Source organism: Syngnathus floridae, chromosome 8 (assembly GCF_059516105.1).
Source record: "Syngnathus floridae isolate MCC-2025c chromosome 8, RoL_Sflo_1.0, whole genome shotgun sequence".
In the NCBI taxonomy this organism is placed as follows: domain Eukaryota; kingdom Metazoa; phylum Chordata; class Actinopteri; order Syngnathiformes; family Syngnathidae; genus Syngnathus; species Syngnathus floridae.
Genome location: NC_142420.1, coordinates 13,388,644 through 13,412,071, shown reverse-complemented (window position 1 = coordinate 13,412,071; position 23,428 = coordinate 13,388,644). Strand labels below are relative to the sequence as shown.

At 43.5% G+C, this 23,428-nt stretch overlaps 1 protein-coding gene and 1 pseudogene across 3 annotated transcripts in view; one reads left to right on the top strand and one right to left on the bottom strand.

Moving 5' to 3' along the window:
- Positions 1-23,428, bottom strand: part of crfb1 (cytokine receptor family member b1) — an 82,026-nt gene that overhangs the window by 34,308 nt on the left and 24,290 nt on the right. For all 3 annotated transcript variants that reach the window (XM_088383554.1, XM_088383553.1, XM_088383552.1), the window contains 2 exons: positions 3,425-3,581; positions 397-524 (listed from right to left, as the gene is read on the bottom strand). In XM_088383554.1, coding sequence (XP_088239680.1) covers positions 397-524; positions 3,425-3,581 — 285 coding nt within the window. The remainder of the gene's footprint in view (positions 1-396; positions 525-3,424; positions 3,582-23,428) is intronic.
- On the top strand, positions 16,184-17,122 carry LOC148394661 (general transcription factor II-I repeat domain-containing protein 2A pseudogene; annotated as a pseudogene).

Sequence of the window (23,428 nt, the reverse complement as noted above, 5' to 3'; positions counted from 1 at the left end):
AGGCAAAGGGTCGAGCCAAACAGAGTCCAAACAGATCATAAAAACAGGCTTTCGCTACACAGCAAATCGGATTTTCACTTGTCTTGGAACCAATTATAAGCGATAAACGAGGGATCACATAATTCCCCCCTGATAAAAAATAAATTAATAAACTGGGCTAGTTAATGAAAAATGTCAAGTGGGATAGGTTTCTCCCTGCGGTGGTGAACACGGGATAGATGTTATATTAATGTAATAATGATTGCAAAACTTGTATTACTCCTGACAGCCTCTAGAATTGTATATTATACTTAACAGTTTTAAACAATTTTAATTCCTAATGCAATGGAACAGTTTTTATTCCTTTTTGTACATTTTATCAAAACACATTGTAAAAAACACTTTTTTTTTACTTACAATTAGTGCTCTTGGAAGAGTTGCTTGAAATTTAGAAGCGAATCCATTGTGGTACAGACAATATGTCAATGTCATCAAGGCACCAATACAAAAAATCCCAAGACCTATCAATGTGCCGGGAACAGGTACTGTGGAAATAAACACACAACCACACAGACGCAAAATGAAATGTTTGTTCCTTCAACTGCCCCTAGAATGTTAATCCATTAGATAAAGAAAAGAGTCTGAAGGAAGAAGCAAGCAACAATTGTATATGACGAATAATTAATTCAAAACAAAGGCCAAGTTTTACACCTTGCACTTTCAATGTAAAATTGAGGATGTATTTTGAACATTTTGGTGGAACACTATGTTTGGGCAGCTCTTTTGTCTCCCACTTTCAAAAGTATATTTTGTTACATATGGGTGCTTGACAATATACTACAAAATGCCCCACCAAATACCTTTAACATTGTGACAGTTGTAAAAAGTCAAGCATATTCGTGGCCTTGCTCAAGCACTGACACCACTTGTAGCAGGTCACCACTAGCAGTAAATTGTCAGCACCACTGTAGGTATCAGACAAGATCAGAAAACATAAGGAAAACCAAGATCAAATATTGTAGAAAGTAAAAGATTAGCGCAATAACAAAATATACATAATACAATAATCATATTATAGGATTTGTAATTCATTAATCTAATAACATTTTAAGAACATATCCGTGGATTCTTTTCTTCAGACAAATGAAATAATTTTTATTTGTTACCTGCTGCTGACAGTTTAGACTGCACACTCCAGTCTTTCTCAGAGCCGTCATCCGACGTGTTGGTGACGTGTCAATTATTCATCGGCCGGCGCGGCAGACCTGTCAAAGTCCGCCGACCCCGGTGATCCTTGGAGAAGGGAATCTCAGGTGTGCGATAGGGTGTACGCCCCCTCGTCCCTGTTGATGGTCCTGCTAGCCCACTTCCTGATTGCGATGGCCTCTTTGATCCACCGCTTAAATTTGTTGGATTCTGTCATGATTTTTCCTACGTCCCAGTCCATGATGTGATTGTTTTTCTTGCAGTGATCTGTGATGGCTGATTTGAGGTTTTCTTGTTCTGCCTTTTCTCTCAGTGCCCTTGTGAATTGCCCCACTGTCTACTTTTCGCATTCTTTTTTATGTTCCCTTTTCCTTATGCTGAATGACCTGTCTGTTTCCCCAATGTATGTTTTGTTGCATGACTTGCACGGTATCTCGTAGATAGTGTTGCACTTTTGTTCCGGTGTTATATTATCTTTGGGATGCACGAGTAGTTGTTGGAGTTTGGTGTAGTGTTTGATGGCTGTGTTGATGTGATGTCTCTTCATTGCCCGTTGTATTGGTTCCGTTATCCCTCGGATGTTTGGTGAAATTATGATGTCTGATGGTTTCTCTGTCTGTTGTGTACGTTTTGTATTCCTTTTCCTTGTCTTGTCCGCTATTTTTGACTTGTTGTTTTCCTTTGTTTATGGCCCATCTTGGATATTGACAGTGTGAGAGCTTGTTCAATGCGTCTTTCCTCCTCCTGTCTGTCTTTCTTTTCAGTTATGATGGTGGTCCGGTATAATGTTCTGACTACTGATAGTTTGTGTGCTGTAGGGTGTTCTGATGTCCAGAGGAGGTATTGGTCCGTTTGAGTAGGTTTTTTGTACACTGTAATCTTGATGCTGCCGTCATCTTTGTGGTGGATGTTCATGTCCAGGAAAGATATCGCCCGGTTTATTTCCTTGTGTGTGAATTGTATGTTGCCAGTGTTGTACATGGTGTTCAGATGGTTGGTGAGTTCTTGTGTGTGTCCAGATTAAATTTTTTCCAGGATGTCATCAACATATCTTTTACAGAGTGTGGGTTTACAGAGAGTGGGTGCTGTGTTGATGGCTTTGGTTTCCAGGTCCTCCATGTAAAAACTGCTCATTATGGCGGATAGTTCACATAGCATTGCGAATCCTTCTGACCGTGGGTATATGATGTTTTTAAAATGGAAGTATGTGGATTTGGCTACAAAATTAAGTCATGTGGTGATTTCACTAACTGTCAGGTTTGTGCGTTTTTTGAGGGTCCAGTCTTCCTTAAGGCCTTCTTGTACAATGTGTAATGTGATGTCAACAGGGTTTTTTTGTGAATAATGAAACTACATTGTGGGAAATGAGGATTTCATCTTTTTGTACTGTTATATTGTTAAGTTCATGTGCCAGTTGTTTTAAATTTTTGCAGTGGTGTTCTGTTGTGCCAAGGAGGGGTTTGAGTATTTTAACGAGTACATTTGATAGATTATATGTGACCAATCCAATGCTGCCAACTATTGGGCGTAATGGGATGCCTTTTTTATGTATTTTAGGTGTACCATATATGCGGCAGACTTTGACAAGTCTGCCGAGCCGGCCGATGAATAAATGACATGTCACCAACACGTCGGATGACAGCTCTGAGGAAGACTGGAGTGCGCACTTGAAACTGTCAGCAGCAGGTAACAACTAAAAATTCTTTCATTTGTCTGAAAAAAGAATCTATGGCTAGCATTCAGAAGACATTATGAAGCTAATTGAAATAATCTTAAGCTCATATCTGGTAAAGGGTCCCCAAATAAAGATTTTGGATTCTAGAACATTACAAAATTGCATGACGAATCACTTGGATACAGAGAAGAGAAGATTTGAATTCTACCTTGAAATTGGTGAAGTGTGCTTGATAAATGAAGTTCAAAAGGAAAAAGGGTCACACACATAAGCAAACAAGCGCTGCATACTGTGCTCCAAGCTTTTGCTGTACTGTATTTTTGTTGGTTTTGTGAGTTTCATGAACAACATTCTCATTGAGCTGAAGTTTAATAAAATATGCTGAAGCAGACGCCATCAGACACAGGCCAAGTTTGACCTTATTTGACAACTGAGGCATAATTTCCCCCTTTTGTTTTCTTTCAGTTTCCAAAATTATTCAGCCTTTATGTGCTGACTCTGGCTCCACTCTGTCAGAAAAAGTCACAATTTACAAACTGTGGTAGCTTTTACTGTTCACCTTACCTCTGATCAAATCTGCAGTAGTACTTGTGAAGGTGCATACCCAGGTTGATGGCTTAGTATTATTATTCATGGTAATCTCAGTTTGAATCTGTACACAGTACTCTTTGCCCGTCTCCAAGTTGTCAATTTTAACACTACTGGCTTCAGTTTTGCAAACCTGCAAATCAGAGGTAAAATAAGGGAATGCACAAATACAGCATTGGGAATTTTATCAGTGCCCCTTTCACTGACAATTGATACAAACACACCAGACTGATTCGCACGTGGGTTACTTCGAGAGGACTGCACTGACTATACAGGTGCTGGGCAGTAAATTAAAATAGCGTCAAAAAGTTGAATTATTTCAGCAATTGCATTCAAAAGTGAAACTTGTACATTATATTCATGTCCTGCACACAGACTGATGTATTTCTGAGACTAAGACTGAGAGACCATTTAAAGGCCTTTGCAGGTGTTTAGAGTTATTCAGCTGATTATTGTGGCACTAGGTGGCCACTATATTGAACCTTTTCAAAATATTCAAATTTTTGGAGATACTGAATTTGGTGTTTTCATAAGCTGTCAGTTATAATAATCAAAACTAAAATGAATACACACTTGAAACACATCAGTCTCTGTGGAAGGAAAGTAAACAGCATACAAATTTCACTTTTATAATGAAATTACTGAAATAATTCCACTATTTGATGATATTCTAATTTACTAACCAGCACCTGTATAGTCAGTGCAGAGAAAGAGAGAGAGAGAGAGAGAGAGAGAGAGAGAGAGAGAGAGAGAGAGAGAGAGAGAGAGAGAGAGATGGGGGGAGAAAGAGAGAGAGGTTATTTTTCATCATAATCTTTTTAATGATTTAATGGTGTTTTAATGATTTTCCCAAAAAATACCTACTACTCACTAAATTACATAACTATATACCATATTTTCCAGACTATAAGTCACAGTTTATTTCATAGTTTGGCCGGGGGTGCGACTTATAATCAGGAGCGACTTATATGTGAAATTATTAACGCATTATTACTTGATCATTAACACATTACTTACTTACTAGTATAGTTGATCACTTCACGTTATTTCCAAAGCAATATAGGTATAGCAACCCCAAAACCATTAATTTCATCACTCAATTTCAACTGTTTTGTTGAAAAAATATTCCTGCTTGGTGGACTACCAAGGTGAATATAATACAGTTAAGCCTCAGTTTTCGACCGCAATCCGTTCCAGAAGGCGGTTCGAGAAGCGAATCGGTCGAATTCCTAATCCATTTTTCCCATTACAAATAATGGAAAAAAATTTAATCCGGTCCAAGACTTTCATAAGGATTTTTTTCATTTGCGCATTTTTGTCCGATCGCGCAAATGCAGCGCACCGCCGAATGCACAACCGTAGGGCGTCACCGACCGTGCAACTGCACCACGCTGGTTGCATTATTGTGACAGAGCCGTCGCTGAAATTTAGAAAATATTTTTAAACTCCTGATGTACTTTCCAAAATTGAAGTGGACCAAAGTGCGCAGGGAGCTTAATTTTGTCCGACCGCACAACTGCAGCGCACCGCCGAACGCGCAAACGTAGCGCGTGTCGACCACGCAACTGCACCGCGCTGATCTCATTATTGTGACAGAGCCGTCGCTGAAATTTAGAAAATATTTTTAAAGTCCTGATGCACTTTCCAAAATTTAAGTAGACCTCAGTGTGCAGGGAGGTTAATTTAGTCCGATCGCGCAACCGCAGCGCGCCGGGCGCTCACTGTCGCATTGCTTTCAGAGTGTCTTTGTGTATCGAGTTGTAAGATGACGCTGCTCTCGAGCCATGCCCATCTGAAGCAGTTCTTGATTCCGTTTGACTTGTTTATTTTCCTGGCAAGATCCTCGTCGTTTTTCTCTAAAGCTTTCGCCATACTAGCTAAAACTTTTGCTAATTAGGTAAATGAGTAGGCAAATGATGTGACGAAAGTAGCGCCGACATGCTGCCGAAAATAAGGCAGCTGTTGTCGCAATATGGCTGCCAGCCGCCCCCCCCCCATATAAAAACAATTTTGTCAACAGATCTACGCGATTCACGAAAATGATACTTCCGACGGAAAAAAACAAGGAAATCCGCGGATCCGCAAAAGATTCTCATCCTTGTACTAGGCCTGTGGAATAATTGGAACCGCAACTGACAATGAGTCTGAATCCATTCACTGACTTCAGGAGTTGTTTATAACACAGAGGACAGACATTGACACAGAGGACAAAGATTTCGATGGATTTACTGATTAAGAGTGACACAGATGGTTTGATGTCACTTGATACATAGTTTATTCAGTGTAGCAACTTGTATATTGTTAGAGTTCAGTCGTTTCCAATTGCCTCGGGAGGCCGTGAAGTCAGCAACACTGCTCGTATGTTGAACTCTTGTTTTGTGAAATAAAGAGCCGGTTACCAAACCCATGACTTGACTGCTACTTTGGTAATGCTACAATATAGATCTGTGGAATAATTGGAGACGCAACTGACGACGAGTCTGACGTCAGTGCCGCATGTACTTCCGGAGTCAGCAGTGGTTTTGTTTTTTTAAGTGACACAGAAGACAAAGATTTCGATGCATTTAATGATTTGGAGTGACACGAATGCTTCAAGAAAATTGTTATTTATGTTATAGTTATTTGATATATAGTTTATATACAGTGCTATAGGCGTGTGGAATAATTGGAACTGCTACTGACGAGTCCGACGTCAGCGGCGCATGCACTTCCGTTGCGGAAGTGCATGCGCCGCTGAAACCACTTCAGCAGTGGTGTTGTTAACACAAAGGACGAAGATTTCGATGGATTTAATGATTTGGAGGGACACAGATGGTTTGACAAATGTGTTATTTATGTTATAGTTATTTGAATAACTCTTAATGTTACGTCAGGCACGTTCTCAGTGCCTTGTTTGTGTTTAGGTAACGTTAGCATACCGTATCGTTTAGCCTGTTGCCTGATCATGTCTGTTCTTGGTATTGGATTTTGTCAAATAAAGTTCTCCCAAAAATGCGAATTGTACTCCAGGGCGACATATGTTTTTTTTTCTTCTTTACAATGCACTTATAGTCCGGCAAATACGGTACATACTAAAACACATGCAAATATGTATCAACAAAATATGCATGCATAAGGAATGTCAGCACGTGTAAATTTATATACAAAAAATGTAAAGCTAAAGCTCAATTTTGAGGTCCAGAATTTGGGAATCGCGTTAAGCCCAAAAGTGTGTTATATAGAAAGTCTTGTTTGTGGCAGCCAAAGGGGTCCTTTATCACTTTAATTTACATCAGGCATGTTGTTGGGCAGTTAAGGGGTCCGTTAATTATTGTGAATGGCCCTCCCTTCATGGAAGTCGGTTGACATTTATACTAAAAGAGCAGCAATACACAGATGTCATATCAGGCACATGCTATGTGAATTAGACGAAGAGAGATTAAAACAGCTATTTATACTACTGTGTCTGGCCACGCTCTTTGACTTTAGTGCATGTGTGGATGAGGTGCTTCGGCAAACTTTCCTCTTTCCGAATCATATATGTACTATTCGGAACACTTTGATAAAGCAGTAATAAAGATCAAACAGCCCCAACTATTTCTTATAAAACGCCTTTAAATTAGTCACGGAAATTGAATCACTAGCGCGAAGGTTTACGTGCTAGTCATTTAGCTTCCTATGGTCTTTCTATCGTCCATATAAAATACTACCGTATATTTCGGACTATAAGTCGTGTTTTTTTTCATAGTTTGGGTGGGGGGGACGATTTATACTCAGGAGCGACTTATATGAAATTATTCACAAATTTTCAAAATTCAAAAATTCGCGATGTCGCAAGGGATTACTGTAATTTGAACTGCAACTGACGTCAGCGGCACAGCGCACACGCGGCGTTGTTTACATAAAGGACAAAGGATTCGATCACGGGATTTAATGAGTTGGAGTGACAGAGATTGTTTGATAAAATTGTTGTTTATAATTATATGGGCCTGTGGAATGATTTGAACTGCAACTGACGATGAGTCCGACGTCAGCGGCGCAGCGCACACGCGGCGTTGTTAACATAAAGGACGAAGATTTTGATCGAAGAATTTAATGATTTGGAGTGACACAGATGGTTTGATAATATTGTTGTTTATAGTATAATAGGAATATGATATATAGTACTTTATATATCGTTATGTGGGCCTGTGGAATAATTTGAACTGCAACTGACAACGAGTTTGACGTCAGCGGCGCGGTGCACGCGCGGCGTTGATTACATAAACGATGATCGATAGATTTAAAGGGGGGGGGTCTGGTGTGTTGGTTCGGAAGCCAAAAATTGGTTCGTAAGTTGACACAAAAAATCTCGAGGCCCCGGTTCGTATCTCGAAAAGTTTGTAAGTATATGTGTTCGTAAGTAGAGGTGCCACTGAACTGTGATTCCTCGTTTATAACTGATAAGTAAAAATCTGCGATGTGGAATCAATATTTTAACGATATCCGCACAAGATTTTTATAATTGCATTTTGAAATACTTTTTTGTATTTTCAAACACTTTATATTTTAAACACTTTTTACACATTTTAAAGTTAAACTGACTTTTAGAAACATTCTTTAGGTCTAAAACTCACAAAGTCACAAACTGCCGCAAACGTCTCACGGCTTGGCTCTGCTCTCACAATCCCAGCCGGCTGACATGCCTGCGCATATCCAATGAGGAACTGCGGGCGCAAGTCAGTGCTAATCACTGCCACCTGTGCCGTTGTTACTGGCTGATTAGGGTGTGTGTTTAAAGCCAGCAAGTCTGTCAGTCTGGAGGGGTACGTCTGCCTTGATACACGTATGCCTGCCATCTGTTTCTGCCATGACACCTGATTTCTATTTGCCTGATCTGCTGTGTAGCGTGATGACTTTCCTGATTCGCCGACTAACGAAAGCCTGTTTTTATGATCTGCTCTGGCCTCTGGACTTTGGCTCGACCTTCTGCCTCTCCCCAAACATGAGCTTGCTACTTTGCCCGTTTGCTTCAATGATGCACGACACGCTCGTCAGCTTGCCTCGTCGTCCAACTCTGCCGGCATTCCGTCGCTCCTTGTCTCCTTTTTCCATCATCCGTCCATCCATCCATCCATCCATCCATCCATCCATCCATCCATCCATCCATCCATCCATCCATCCATCAATCCATCCATCCATCCATTCGTCAATCCTCTTCCGCTTATCCGGGGTCGGGCCGCGAGGGTAGCAGCTTTAGGAGGGACTCCCAGACTTCCTTCTCCCTGGCCAACGAACAGAATCGATGACAAAGGGCAGCCTTTGTGGAGTCCAACCCTCACTGGGAACGAATACGACTTACTGCCAGAAATGCGGACTAAACTCTGGCATCGGTGATACAGGGACCGAACCGTCCTTTTCAGTTGGCTCGGCACCCCGTACTCCCGAAGCACCCTCCACAGAACTTCCCGAGGGACACGGTCGAACGCCTTCTCCAAGTCCACAAAACACGTGGACTGGTTGGGCGAACTCCCAAGCCCCCTCAAGGATCCTGCCGAGGGCGTAGAGCTGGTCCACTGTTCCACGGCCACGACGAAAGCCACACTGCTCCTCCTGGATCCGAGCTTCCACTTCCCGACGGACCCTCCTCTCCAGCACCCCTGAATAGACCTTACCAGGGAGGCTGAGGAGTGTGATTCCCCTATAGTTGGAACACACCCTCCGGTCCCCCTTCTTAAAGAGGGGAACCACCACCCCAGTCTGCCAATCCAGAGGCACCGTCCCTGATGTCCACGCAATGCTGAAGAGGCGTGTCAGCCAGCACAGCCCCACAACATCCAGAGCCTTTAAAAACTTTGGCCGGATCAAATCCACCCCCGGGGCCTTGCCACCGAGGAGTTTTTTTTAACTACCTCAGTGAATTCGACCCCAGAGATTGGAGAGTCCACCTCAGAGTCTCCAGGCCCTGCTTCCACAATGGAAGGCGGGTCAGTGGAATTGAGAAGGTCTTTGAAGTACTCACCCCACCGACTCACGACGTCCCGAGTCGGGGTCAGCAGCACGCCATCTTCACTGTAAACAGTGTTGACGGTTCACTGCTTCCCCCTCCTGAAACGCCGGATGGTAGACCAGAATTTCCTCGAAGCCGTCGGGAAGTCGTTCCCCATGGCCTCGTCAAACTCCTCCCACGTCCGTTTTTTTGCCTCAGCAACCGCCGAAGCCGCGTTCCGCTTTCCCATCCGGTACCTGTCAGCTGCCTCCGGAGTCCCGCAGCCCAAAACGGGCCGATAGGACTCCGTCTTCAGCTTGACGGCATCCCTTACCACCGGTGTCCACCAGCGGGTTTGGGGATTGCCGCCACGACAGGCACCAACCACCTTATGGCCACAGCACCAGTCGGCTGCCTCAACAATGGAGGCACGGAACATGGTCCACTTGGACTCAATGTTCCTTGCCTCCTCCGGAACGTGGAAAAAGCTCTGCCGGAGGTGGGAGTTTAAGCTCTTCCTGACAGGGGATTCTGCAAGACGTTCCCAGCAGACCCTCACAATACGTTTGGGCCTGCCAGGTCGGACCGGCATCTTCCCCCACCATCGGAGCCGACCCACGACCAGGTGGTGATCAGTTGACAGCTCACCCCTCCCTTCACCCGAGTGTCCAAAACATGCGGCCACAAATCCGATGCCACGACTACAAAGTCGATCATTGAACTGCGGCCTAGGGTGTCCTGGTGCCAAGTGCACACATGGAGACTCTCATGTTTGAACATGGTGTTCACTATTGACAATCCGTGTCGAGCACTGAAGTCCAATAATAGAACACCACTCGGGTTCAGATCGGGGGGCCGATTGGGTTCCTCCCAATCACGCCCTTCCAGGTCTCACTGTTATTGTGAGCACTGAAGTTACCCAGTTGAACAATGGAGTCCCCAGAAGGAGCGCTCTCCAGCACCTCCTCCAGGGATTCCAAGAAGGGTGGGTACTCTGAGCTGCTGTTTGGTGCATAGACACAAACAACAGTCAGGACCCGTCCCCTCACCCGAAGGCGGAGGAAGGCTACCCTCTCGGTCACCAGGATTAACCCCAATGTTCAGGCGCCCAGCTGGAGGGCAATAACTATACCCACACCTGCCTCTCACCATGGGCAACTCCAGAGTGGAAGAGAGTCCAGCCCCTCTCGAGAGGGCTTGTACGGGAACCCAAACTGTGTGTGGAGGCAAGTCCAACTATGTCTAGTCGGAACTTTTCTGCCTCACACACCAGCTCGGGCTCCTTTCCAGCCAGGGAGGTGACATACCATGTCCCATTAGCCAGCTTCTGCAGCCGGGAATCGGACCGCCAAGGTCCCTGCCTTTGCCCGCCGCCCAACTTACACTGCACCCGACCCCTTTGGCCCCTCCCACAGGTGGTGAGTCCATAGGAAGGGGTTCCCACGTTTCCTTTTCAGGCTGTGCCCGGCCGGGCCCCATGGGCGAAGGCCCAGCCACCAGACGCATCCCTTTGAGCCCCGCCTCCAGGCTTGGCTCCAGAGGGGGGCCCCGGTGACCCGTGTCCGGGCGAGGGAAAATGAAATCCATTTATGTTTTTCTTCATAAGGGGCTTGTGTGAGCCGTCCTTTGTTTGGCCCCTCACCTAGGACCCGTTTGCCATGGGTGACCCTACCAGAGGTATGAAGCCCCAGACAACATGGCTCCTAGGATCATTGGGGTGCGCAAATGATTTTTCCCTTTCTCCAAATAAAGAGTCTGTGTTGCATTTGGTTGTCCTGCATCCTTTTTGACAAAACAAGCAGGACTGCGGGAAGCTGAGATAAAGCGAGGTTAGAACCACTCTTACAGCTATATGGCAATCAGCGGCAAGGATACAGATCAACACGTTCCCATTGGTCTTGTCTCCAATACCGGCCAATAGTGTGCTGTAAAGTAATATGGGCAGAACCCCCCCCCCACTCCAAGTGACACTGCCAAAGGCCGCGATGCACCGAAATATCCTTAATATTTAATATTCTTAAAAAAACACCATGCGCTTACCAAAGACGAACCGCAAAACAGCGAGCAATCACTGGAATGTTCTCGCCTGGCTGCTCTGAACAAGTTGTCTTTTACACTAAATAACTGTTTATATCACAGGTCACCAAAGGGAGACATATAAAACTTGAAGGACACCGTACCCTAAGGACCGGAATTGGAGACTCCTGGTCTATAAAATTTTTGGAAATCACGTTAAACCCAGAAATTTGTCTTTTAGAAAGTCTAAAGATAGGAAAGAAACCCAAAAAAAAGCTTACCTCTTAAGTATACTGACCAATCGGGCTAGCGATCATGTAGGGATGTCCGATCCTATTTGCAGTCATAAATAGTCATGAAGATCAAACAGCCCTAACTGATCGTCGTCTCTGTGGTCGCACCATGGAGTGCTGTTCTAACTTCTTATCAAAAGCCTTTACATTAGTTACGGGAATTAAGGGTGTTTTCAGACCTGACTGTTTGGTCCGCTTTAAACGGACCAGGGTTCAATTTGTGCAGGTATGAATACACGCAAACAAATCCAGGTGCAGATTGACGAAACAGACCGAGACCCACTTTTTCAAGTGGTGTCGGTCCGCTTCCCGACGAACTCTGGTGTGGTTTGCTTCAGATGTGAATACATTTTACTGCAAAGATCCGAACCAACTGCACAAATAAATGCTCTGTGTGCCGCCCTGGTTATTGCTGTCCAATGGGAGCACAGATCATCACCAAGCATGGATGTATATACTGTATTTATTCTAATTATCGCCCATATTCTAATAATCGCCCAGTGTGTGTTAGCGATGACAAATAAAAGACATTGATACCTCTAATTATCGCCCATGCTGCTAAAAATTCCCCCCGAAACTTACGTTTTCCTCCACGACCGCATGCCGACGTCATTGCGCAAGTTTAAATATGACTGATTTGATAGCACGTCGAATGTTCCTTTTAAATTGTTTTCTCCATAAACTATGATACAATTACACTCGTCACTCCGCTACAATATCCATCCATCCATCCATTTTCTGTACCGCTTAGTCCCCACGGGGGTCGCGGGTGTGCTGGAGCCTATCCCAGCCGTCATCGGGCAGTAGGCAGGGGACACCCTGAACCGGTTGCCAGCCAACCGCAGGGCACACAGAGACAAACAACCATTTGCACTCGCACTCACAACTAGGGACAATTTGGAGTGCTCAATCGGCCTACCAAGCATGTTTTTGGGATGTGGGAGGAGACCGGAGTGCCCGGAGAAAACCCACGCGGGTTCGGGGAGAACATGCAAACTCCACACAGGGAGGGCCGGAGTTGGAATCGAACCCGCACCCTCCTAACCGTGAGGCGGACATGCTACTCAGTGCGCCACCGACCCGCCACTCCGCTACAATATCCTCACACAATTACATTATCGGGGCGTGCGCTCGATTAAGACGTTCGCCATAACATGACGTGCGCAACATGTGATGTGCGACGGTAACGTGTCGCATCGTCAATTAACGCACCCCGCTGTTAGAGGTAGATCAAAACTGGGCGATAATTAGAATGAATACAGTCCTTCATTTTCAAAATGTACAGTCTGAATAGGAACCGCACCAAAGGAAAAAAGTTAAGTCCACTTTTGATCCGGACCAAACAAAGGGACTAAAGGACTTTTCAAGTCTGAATACACCCTAAATACTAGCACTAAGGTTTACATAATATTTTTCAAATGTTTTAAGGTAAGTGGTCACAGTTCAAAAGAAAATGTATTTGCGACAAAAAAAAATGGGGTCCATGACCAAACCGCGTAAGACAGAAAATCGCATAAAATCGAGGCTAGTTCCATCAAGGTTTAGGTATCAGGTTATTCAGATTTATAGACTACCGTAATTTTCGGACTATAAGTCGCGGTTTTTTTCCATAGTTTGGGTGGGGGGGGCGACTTATACTGAGGAGCGACTTACATGTGAATTTTTTCACAAATTTTCAAAATTCCCAAAAAAAGAAAAAAAAGTTAAACTGCGATCAACGAACCGCGATGTAGCAAGGGATTACTGTAATTTGAATTTCAAGTGACGTCAGTGGCGCGGGGCGGTGGTTGTTTACATAAAGGACAAAGGCATCATTTGCGGCTTTGTCAGTAAGTGACACGGAGGACGAAGAGTTTGAAGGTTTTAATGATTTGAAGTGACATAGAAGGTTTGAAAAACTATTATGGCTTTTACGCATGCCCGGTCCTACTCTATGGAGCTCTCTTTCACCTCCGTGGATTCAAGTCGGGGGCCAGCGCTCGGCCGGGTGGCTGTCCAGGGACAGTGGATGGGGCTCGGACATAGCTTTTACGCACGCCCGGTCCTACTCTACGGAGCTCTCTTTCACCTCCGTGGATGGAAGTCGGGGCCCGGCGCTCGGCCGGGTGGCTGTCCGAGGACGGTGGATGGGGCTCGGACATGGCTTTTACGCATGCCCGGTCCTTTTGTATGGAGCTCTCTTCCACTTCCGTGGCTAGAAGTGCCACCTCCGGGGATGGAAGTCCACGCCGCCACGCACCTGGAAGTCGACGCCGGTGCTTGGGGCCGTGTGGCGGTGAACTATTTATGTTATAGTTATTTGATATATTTTATTTCGTGTAGCAACTTGTACGTACATGTTTTTATCGTTACAGTTCAGTAGTTGTTGGCTCGTTGAACTCTTTTTTTGTTAAATAAAGAGCCGTTTACCAAACCCACGTCTTTCCTTGTACTTTGTTAACGCTATAATATTGTTATATACTAGATCTGAGGAATAACGACAAGGCTGACGTCAGGGTTCACGCGCGGCGTTGTTGACAAAGGACGAGGAATTTGATCGATGGATTTAATGATTTGGAGTGGCACAGATGGTTTGATAATATTGTTGTTTATATGATAGTTATTTGATATACATATACTTTACGTATAGTATATCGTTATATGGGTCTGTGGAATATTAAGAACTGCAACTCACGACGAGTCCGACGTCAGCGGCGTGGCGCATACGCGGCATCGTTTACATAAAGGACGATCGATGGATTTAATTAATTGGAGTGACACAGATGGTTTTATAAACGTGTTATTTATGTAGTACTTATTTGAATAACTCTGAATGTTACGTCAGGCCCGTTCTCAGCTCTTCGTTTGTGTTTGTGTCACGTTAGCATATCTATTGTTTAGCCAGTTGTTGTTCGTTCATGTCTGTTCTTGGTGTTGGATTTTGTCTAATAAATTTCCCCCAAAATGCGACTTCTACTCTGGAGCGACTTAGTATGTTTTTTTTTTCACGTTATTCTGCATTTTATGGCTCATGCGACCTATATTCCGGTGCGACTTTTAGTCTGAAAATTACGGTAATTATAGATTTATAGACTAATTTTCTCTATCCCTCTCTCCCGCTTCCCCTCCTTCTCTCTCTCATTATATAGCATCAAATAAAGATTTATTGAACTAAATGCAAGTTAGAAATACAGTAATCCCTTGTTTATCACGGATAATTGGTTCCAAAACCCCGCGATGATTGAAATCCGCGAAGTAGGGTCACCCGCTCATCTGTAAATTTTTTATGTCAATAAATGTATATGAAACCTTTTAAGTGCATATTTTATTATTAGAACATTAAATAATTGCTTCAAACATGTAAATAATACATTAATAGTATAAATAACACAGAAAATTTTGTATAAAAATTGAAAATATAAATATTATACATGTGTGCGTGTAACATGTTAACAAGAAGTACTGGGCAGGCTAACAAGTTAGCGGAAAGATGTTAATTCACGATTTGTGCTAACACGCAAAAATGGACCTCTAAAGGAATATAAACCAACATTTGGAGCAATACTACATTGTCCTAAAGGTTAAGGCAGACATGGGCAAATTACAACCCGCGGGCCGGATACGGCCTGTTGGGCTTTTTCATCCGGCCCGCCGAACTTTTCCAAATTACAGTAAAAACCTCATTCATGTCCCTTTCACCTGCAATCCATCGTTTCCCCGTTAGATGGTGCACTAGTCACAATGACAGTGTTGGAGTGTAACATTACAGCTGCCATTTCCCCCCTCCGGTAAAAATGAGCAGACCAAAGAATAGAAAGGTGGACACTAAGTGCCGAGTTTTTCAAAAGGAGTGGACACAAAATATCTTTTTACTGATGTTCGATCAACGGCTGTATGTCTGATATGCCAAGAAACGGTTGCAGTTTTCAAAAAGTACAATCTCAGCTGTCACTTTGAATCCAAGCATGCTAACTACGCGAGCAAGCAATCAACACAAGAATGGGCGGCTACTGCTCAGAGGTTGGCAGCTAATTTACAGACTCAGCAGAATTATTTTCACCGACAAATTGCGATTCAAGAGTCAAGTACCAAGGCAAGTTTTTTTGCTGGCATTCAAGTTAGCAAAGGCTAACAAGCCTTTCTCCGAAGGCGAGTTGTTGAAAGAATGCATTGTTGAGACAGCAGATCTTCTGTGTCCGGAAAGCAAAGTCAAGTTTGAAAAAATCAGCTTATCACGCAGGACAGTGACTCGCTGTGTGAAACTGGTTGACGAAGATATCGTCAGCGAGTTAAATAAAAAGGTGGAGTCCTTTCATTTATATTCACGAGCATTGGATGAAAGCAACAACATGTAAGACACTGCCCAGCTCCTAATTTTTATCCGAGGGATTAATGACAGTTTTTAAAGAACGGAGGAGCTTTTGAGCATGGAATCACTGAAGGGGAAAACGTGAGGAGCGGACTTATGTATATGAACAGGTGTCTGCTGTCATCGAGAGAATGAAGCTGCCTTGGAGTAAACTTGCCTGTGTCACTACGGATGGTTCACCAAATTTAACTGGAAAAAACGTCGGGCTGCTGAAGAGAATCCAAGATAAAGTGAAAGAAGAAAACACTGACCAGGATGTTATTTTTCTTCACTGCATCATTCATTAAGAATCTCTGTGTAACTCTGTATTGCAGCTTAATCATGTTGTGGATCCGGTTGTAAAACTTGTTAACTTCATACGAACAAGGGGACTTATTTCACTGTCAGTTAATTGCGTTCCTAGAGGAACCCGATGCGGATCACCAGGACTTACTTTACCACTCTTGTGTCCGCTGGTTAAGTTTGGGGAAAGTGTGCCAACGAGCGTGGGAGCTCAAAGAGGAGATTGATTTTGTGACTTTGCATTTGCTGTGGATATATTGTCACACATAAATGAGCTGAATGTTAAGCTGCAGGGGGAAAATCAGTTTGTGCATGACATGTACACAAATGTGAGAGCCTTCAAATCCAAGCTGATTTTATTCTCCAGGCAAATGTCAAACAAATCTTTTGCTCATTTTCCCACACTGGCCATGCAGAAGGCCATCCGAAACGTGAAGAAATACTGCAAATCACTGGACGACATGCACAGAGAATTCTGCCGTCGGTTCACTGATTTTGAAAAAATTGAAAAGTCACTTCAGCTGGTGTCCTGTCCCCTGTCACAAGAACACGAAACAGCACCGCATGACCTACAATTGGAGCTGATCGATCTTCTGTCTGACTCCGTCTCAAAAGAGAAGTTCAGATCTCTTAAATTGAATGACTTTTACGCTTCACTTAACGAGGCCACATTTCCAAACCTCCGGAGGGCGGCACAGAAGATGCTGGCATTGTTTGGCTCAACTTATGTGTGTGAGCAGACTTTCAGCATCATGAACATTAACAAAGCCCGCTACAGATCTCAGTAAACTGACCAACACCTGATGAGTTAAGATTTAAAAAAAGAAAAAGTCCCAATGATAGTCACACACACATCTGGGTGTGGTGAAATTTGTCCTCTGCATTTAAGCCATCCCCATGTGATTCTGATCCGTCCTCTGTGGGAGAGGGGAGCAGTGAGCAGCAGCGGTGCCGCACTCGGGAATCATTTGGTGATCTAACCCCCCAATTCCAACCCTTAATGCTGAGTGCCAAGCAGGGAGGCAATGGGTCCCATTTTTATAGTCTTTGGTATGACCCGGCCGGGGTTTGAACCCACAACCTTCCAGTCTCAGGGCGGACACTCTACCACTAGGCCATATCCTAAATCATATAATTTCAGTTATATGATTGACGACTTTAATCTTTTTTATCTGAATTACATTGAGTAGTGGGGACATGTTAATCTTATAAACCTTGTATTTCTTTTTTTCTACTATCTTAGTCATACTGTAAACCACTGAGTTCTTTTTAAAGTGAAGACAGTTTTAATCCTGACATCAAGGAGTGTCAGATCTGGTTTGAAACAGTTATCTCAAGCACAGCTAGTGTGAGTGCACGCTACTGAAAATAAACGAGTTCCTGCGGTCTTAACAAAGACAGCTAAACTATTCCGAGCGGATAACAAAAGCAACAATCTTAATGGGAGAGAGAGCCACTGCAGACGGCCGCGATTGAGGAGATCCTGGGTCTCGACAAAGTAGTTACTCAACCCTCAGGTTTCTTTGATTCCAGCGGGACTGGCGTCCGAAAAGACGGAATTGATCTAGCGATAGATTAGTTACCTGAACAGTGGTGAGACTTGGAACGAATCCTCTCTCCCAACCAGCTTAAATAAATTCACGTCTTCCCTGCATACTGCGTTACAGCAGAGGGGTTCAAGTACAGAATTTTACCCTTTAAACAGAGAGCCTGACACTGACAATTGTTAAGTGCAAGATTGACACACCTCAGATCCATTCTGAGAATTGCCACAACGAAACTAACTCCAAACTTTGATGCACTTGCAAAAAAGGGAGAACAACACTGTTCCCATTGAAATGCGAGTTTCTCTACTGTGTTGTGAATAAAGTCAAAGTCAAAGTCAGCTTTTTTGTCAATTTCTTCTCATGCCAAAGACACACAAAGAAACCGAAATTTCGTTCCCCGCTATCCCACGGTGACAAGACATGGCACACAATAGACAATCACAAAAATAGCAACTTGCACATTTACGCACAGCAGCGGTACAGTAACTTAATTAACATGCTGCACATCGCTCTCAATTTAAATACCCCTTTCTTTCGTTGGGTAATAATATGTTCTGAATGTTGAAAGTGATTCGATTGATTCAGTCTGGTTTTAGAGCTAATCTTTCCACCGAGATAGCGCTTGCTAAAGTGACCAATGATCTCCTCTTAACTATGGATTCTAACACTTCATCGGTATTATGATTATTTGATCTTAGCGCTGCCTTCGACACTGTAGACTTCGATATTTTATTAGAGTGCCTTAAAAGCTGTGTTGGTAATGCAGGGACAGCAGTACGCTGGTTCTATTCCTATTTATCAGACAAGACTCACAGAGTGGTCCATGGTAATGCGACTTCTGAGCTCTATAACGTTACGTGTGGTGTCCCGCAGAGATCGGTACTCGGACCAATTCTATTTAATATTTATATGATCCCGCTTGGGGACATAATACGTAAATATAACATTAGTTTTCAATGTTACGCGGATGAAACTCAATTATATATGCCGTTATCGCCTTGCGGAGATCAAGCAATGGATGTCACTCAATTTCCTCTGTCTTAACCCAGTCTTGGAGGCTGCTAAACTGCCATCCTATATGTCAGCACAGGCCGCTGAGCTCATTGCTTTGACTGGGGCCTGCAAATTGTTTGCAAACAAGTCCGTCACTATCTGGACTGATAGTCAGTATGCTTTTGCTACAGTGCACGTTTTTGCTCAGCAGTGGAGCAACCGTGGCATGATAACTTCTACAGGGAAGCCCGTCACCCATTCCACATTACTAACTCAACTTTTGGACGCTGTCCAGCTACCTTTAAAGGTGGCTGTTTGCAAATGTGCTGCTCACACTGCAATATCTGATCCTGTTTCTCTTGGTAATGCTTTTGCTGACAAATCCGCTAAGGCCGCTGCAGAAGGCCTGCTCCATGTCCTCTCGTCTCTCACTGATCATGATTCGATGTCACACATCTCCCCTGATGTGTTGCTTGACATGCAGTCTCAGAGCCCCTCCCAGGAACAACTCTCTTGGGAAAAACGGGGTGCAACTAAAAACACTGATGGTCTTTTTGTGTGACCTTTGGGCAAACCTATCTTGCCTCGTAACTTGTTCAAATGGGCTGCTATTTCGAGTCATGGGGTCACCCATGTCTCGACGGGGGGTATGGTGAAACAAGTTGAAGCTATTTATACAACATACGGCTTTGCAGCTTTCTCACAACAATTTTGCAGAGCGTGTTTGATCTGTGCTAAACACAACCCACAAGGCAATTTAAGACCTCAGAGAGGGAGATTCCCGACTCCATTGTATCCGTTTCAGACAATACATATGGATTATATTCAATTACATAAATGTGAAGGGAAAGAATATTGTTTGGTCATAATAGACGCATTTTCTAAATGGGTAGAAACATTTCCTACCAAACATGCTGATGCACTCACAGTGGCAAAAGCCTTATGCAAAGACATCATTCCAAGGTACGGTATTCCAGAAAAAAATCGAAAAAAAAAGCGACAATGGTCCACACTTTGTAAATCAAATAGTGCATAACATTGGGAGAATGTTCCACATAAATTTAAAGAACCATTGTTCTTATCATCCACAATCAGCTGGCCTTGTTGAGAGATCTAACGCGACTATAAAAAACAGATTAAAGAAATGTATGGAAGAAACCAAACGACCATGGACTCAGTGCTTAGACCTGGTCAAAATGTACATAAATATTACAAGTACAACAGGGATAACTCCCTATGAAACTATGTTTGGAAGACCTTACAGGCTTCCTCAGTTCAAGAACACATGGGAGATCCCCGAGGAAGCCACATTAGTTGATTACATGAGAAAAATGTTGGAACGTCAAAAGAATCCAACCAATAACACTGATGATGAACCCATTTCTCCGCAGGAAGACCCCAAAGTGGTACCGGGAGACTGGGTTTTGATCAAGAGTATCAAGAGGAAGAATTGGCATCCACCCAAGTGGGAAGGTCCCTTTTTGGTACTACTCACGACACCTAATGCTTTGAAAATAGCCGAACGCAACACATGGATTCATTTATCTCATTGTAAAAAGGTGATCTCCACAGACCCAACCTAAGTACGGAAGGTGAGCAAAGTCTGGTAATAGTGCCTGATCCTGGTGCCAAGACCCAGGGTTGACACGAAAGCTAGCAGAAGCCAATTTCCAAGACACCAACCCGAAGCTCAGGGTGTTGACTCTGAGGAGATCCAAAAACATGAGCATTAGAGAGTCATTTGGTGAGTGCTTTAATCGGGCTGTAGCCTGCGCAGAGTCTACCATGCGCTTTTGGTTGCTTTTGCTGATTTGTGTTACCATTATATTTTTTTCGGGGGTTATTTTATTCATATGGATAGAGTACCATGAGCCTCGAACATTCTTCTCTCAGGCAACTACCAAAACTGATTCTAATCAATATGGCTCATGGGAAAAAATTGCTAGACATAAGCGCAACACAAAATCCCCTTTCGATCATGTTGTTTGTACACCAGAAACCGTCCGCGTTCCAACTTGCGTACCATGGCTTTTGTCTTGGACTTACAATAACTCATTAATGTTTACTGTGGCTCCTAATACATCTTGTATTATTTTACCGATGAAAAGTTTGAAAGGTTTTCGAAATGGTCACCCCACTACTGGGGATAAATGGCTCGGATATTGGTGGTATTTAACTGGTCACCCGGTTAGCACCGACTGGGGCACCCTTGTCACCACACAAACGCAAGATTTTTGGCCCTCTGGTTCCAGTGAAGAGGCTGTGTTCTTTGCTAAACGAGTAACTTTGAAAAATCTGGGCACAAGCCTCCTTTTGACTCTTACACTCCCTGATGGTCAAATTCGTCCTCCAAATGCCACTTTGTTTAACACTTCTTGTTGGGGTTTTCAACTGTGGGCTTGGTCCTCTGGAATTGATCCCCACTTTCCTATTGCTATTTGCATTAACAAAACAATGTCGATCGCAGACCGTCCCGTTACAAATAATTACACCTTGTCAGCAGGAGCAAAAATCACAAGTATGCTCCTCACTGATATAGACAGCTATTTTGTAGCCTCCACAGGAATAAGCGGTCAAACCAACAACTGGCTTCTTATGGGTGAGCAAGCCGCAAAAATGGCTAACACCAGTTGCATTGCATGTATGGGTCCAAGACCTCTTTTGAAAATCATACCTGCAAATATAGTTCCTAAGTGTGCTGTTGTTTTAATGTTAAACTCATCCATTTCACCCACTCATGATTGTTTTAAATGGGATAAGGTTTACCCTGTTGCCTCTATGACAAAATATAAACCCCTTTTTTCGTCCGATGTAGCTAAGGGTAATTTTACATGCATTAGATTACCTTGTACTGGTGAGAAGCTCGGCGCCCTACCTACTCCATGGTGTGAGTCCATGACCAATGTCACTGCCCCTTTTTTGCCCATTGCTCGTAGTGATATTTGGTTTTGGTGTAATAGTAACAAACTTTATGATAGGTTGCCTTTAAACAGCTCTGGAATTTGCGCTTTGGTAACCCTATTGTTTCCTGTTCATTTGATACCAATGTCCTCTTATGATCTAACATCTTTTGCTAAGTCCGTAGTGCCCGAATACTGTCCGAGAACGAAGCGAAACGCCGAATGGCAGGGCGCAGCTAATCCAATTTACATAGACGCCATTGGTGTTCCTAGAGGAGTACCGGATGAGTATAAGCTGGTGAATCAGATAGCAGCTGGTTTTGAATCCGCCCTGTGTTGGTGGTGTACTCTTAACAAAAATGTTGACAGGATTAACTACATCCACTACAACGTGCAGAGGCTTGGAAACTGGACCGAGGCGGGTTTCAAGGCGGTCCACTCCCAACTGGCCGCTACTTCCCTCATGGCTTTCCAGAATCGAATGGCCCTTGACATGCTACTCTCAAAAGAGGGCGGTGTCTGCGCCATGTTTGGTGAGCAATGTTGCACATTTATTCCAAATAATACTGCAGCCGACGGAAGCCTGTCCCGGGCCCTTGAGGGTCTAAGGACCTTGAATGGGAGGATGAAGGAACACAGTGGGGTGAACACGGAGGTTTGGACCGACTGGTTGAACGTGTTCGGAAAGTACCGCACCCTGGTTTCCTCGGTCCTGGTCTCCATTGCCGTTTTCTCTGCCATTTTGACCCTGTGTGGATGTTGCTGCATTCCTTGTCTCCGATCCTTAATTAATAAGATAATTACAACTGCTATCTCTCCACCAGCTGAGACTTTTCCGTTACTCCAAAGGGATGACCTTTCGATCGACGGGAGTTCTTTCTCTAGTGACGACTCTGTCAGCGAATCCATTGTGGTAAACCTGTCCGATTTGTTTCGTGACTCTGGCTTTGACGATTAAGACTCAATTTCCTCCCAAGTGTAAGTTAGTTCTTGCGAAATGTGATCCCTTGGCTGAAAATCTTTTGAAGTGGCCATATGGGTGATAAGTTAGTCCCCGAGAACTTATGATAAACAGGGGGGAATTGTTAGAAAAATTGTATATATATGTTATCATGCGTTCTCTAATGCAGTGTTTCCCAACCTTTTTTCAATCACGGCACACCTTTTCATTGGAAAAAATCTCGCGGCACACCACCAAGAAAAATCTGTTAAGCTCCTATATTAAAATCAGGTATATTACAACGAAACACGTACAGCCCTATTCCTATATATGTATGGAGAGTCGAATAATTTAATAGAAATAAATACTAAATATTCTTTAAATTGTATTCCTTTTTTTAAATAAAAGTGACAGTTTTTTAAAAAGGTTTTAGACGGTGTAAGAAATAAACTATTTAAAGTGATTGTGATTAAAATAAAAGAATCAACGTGATTTTGTTTACTGTTTTAGACTAGGTCTATAAATATTGCAACAATAAGAACAAAGTCACTTTTAAAGACGCTCTGCTGTTCTGACAGGAGCTGAGTGGCTATCACAGTCGAGGAATCTCGACTTGACTGCTTATTTTACGTATGTGAAAAATAACCAATCCAGGTTCTCCGGTTGAACTGCATGCTCTGATTTCCATTGGACCACAAACGCACCACAACCGCC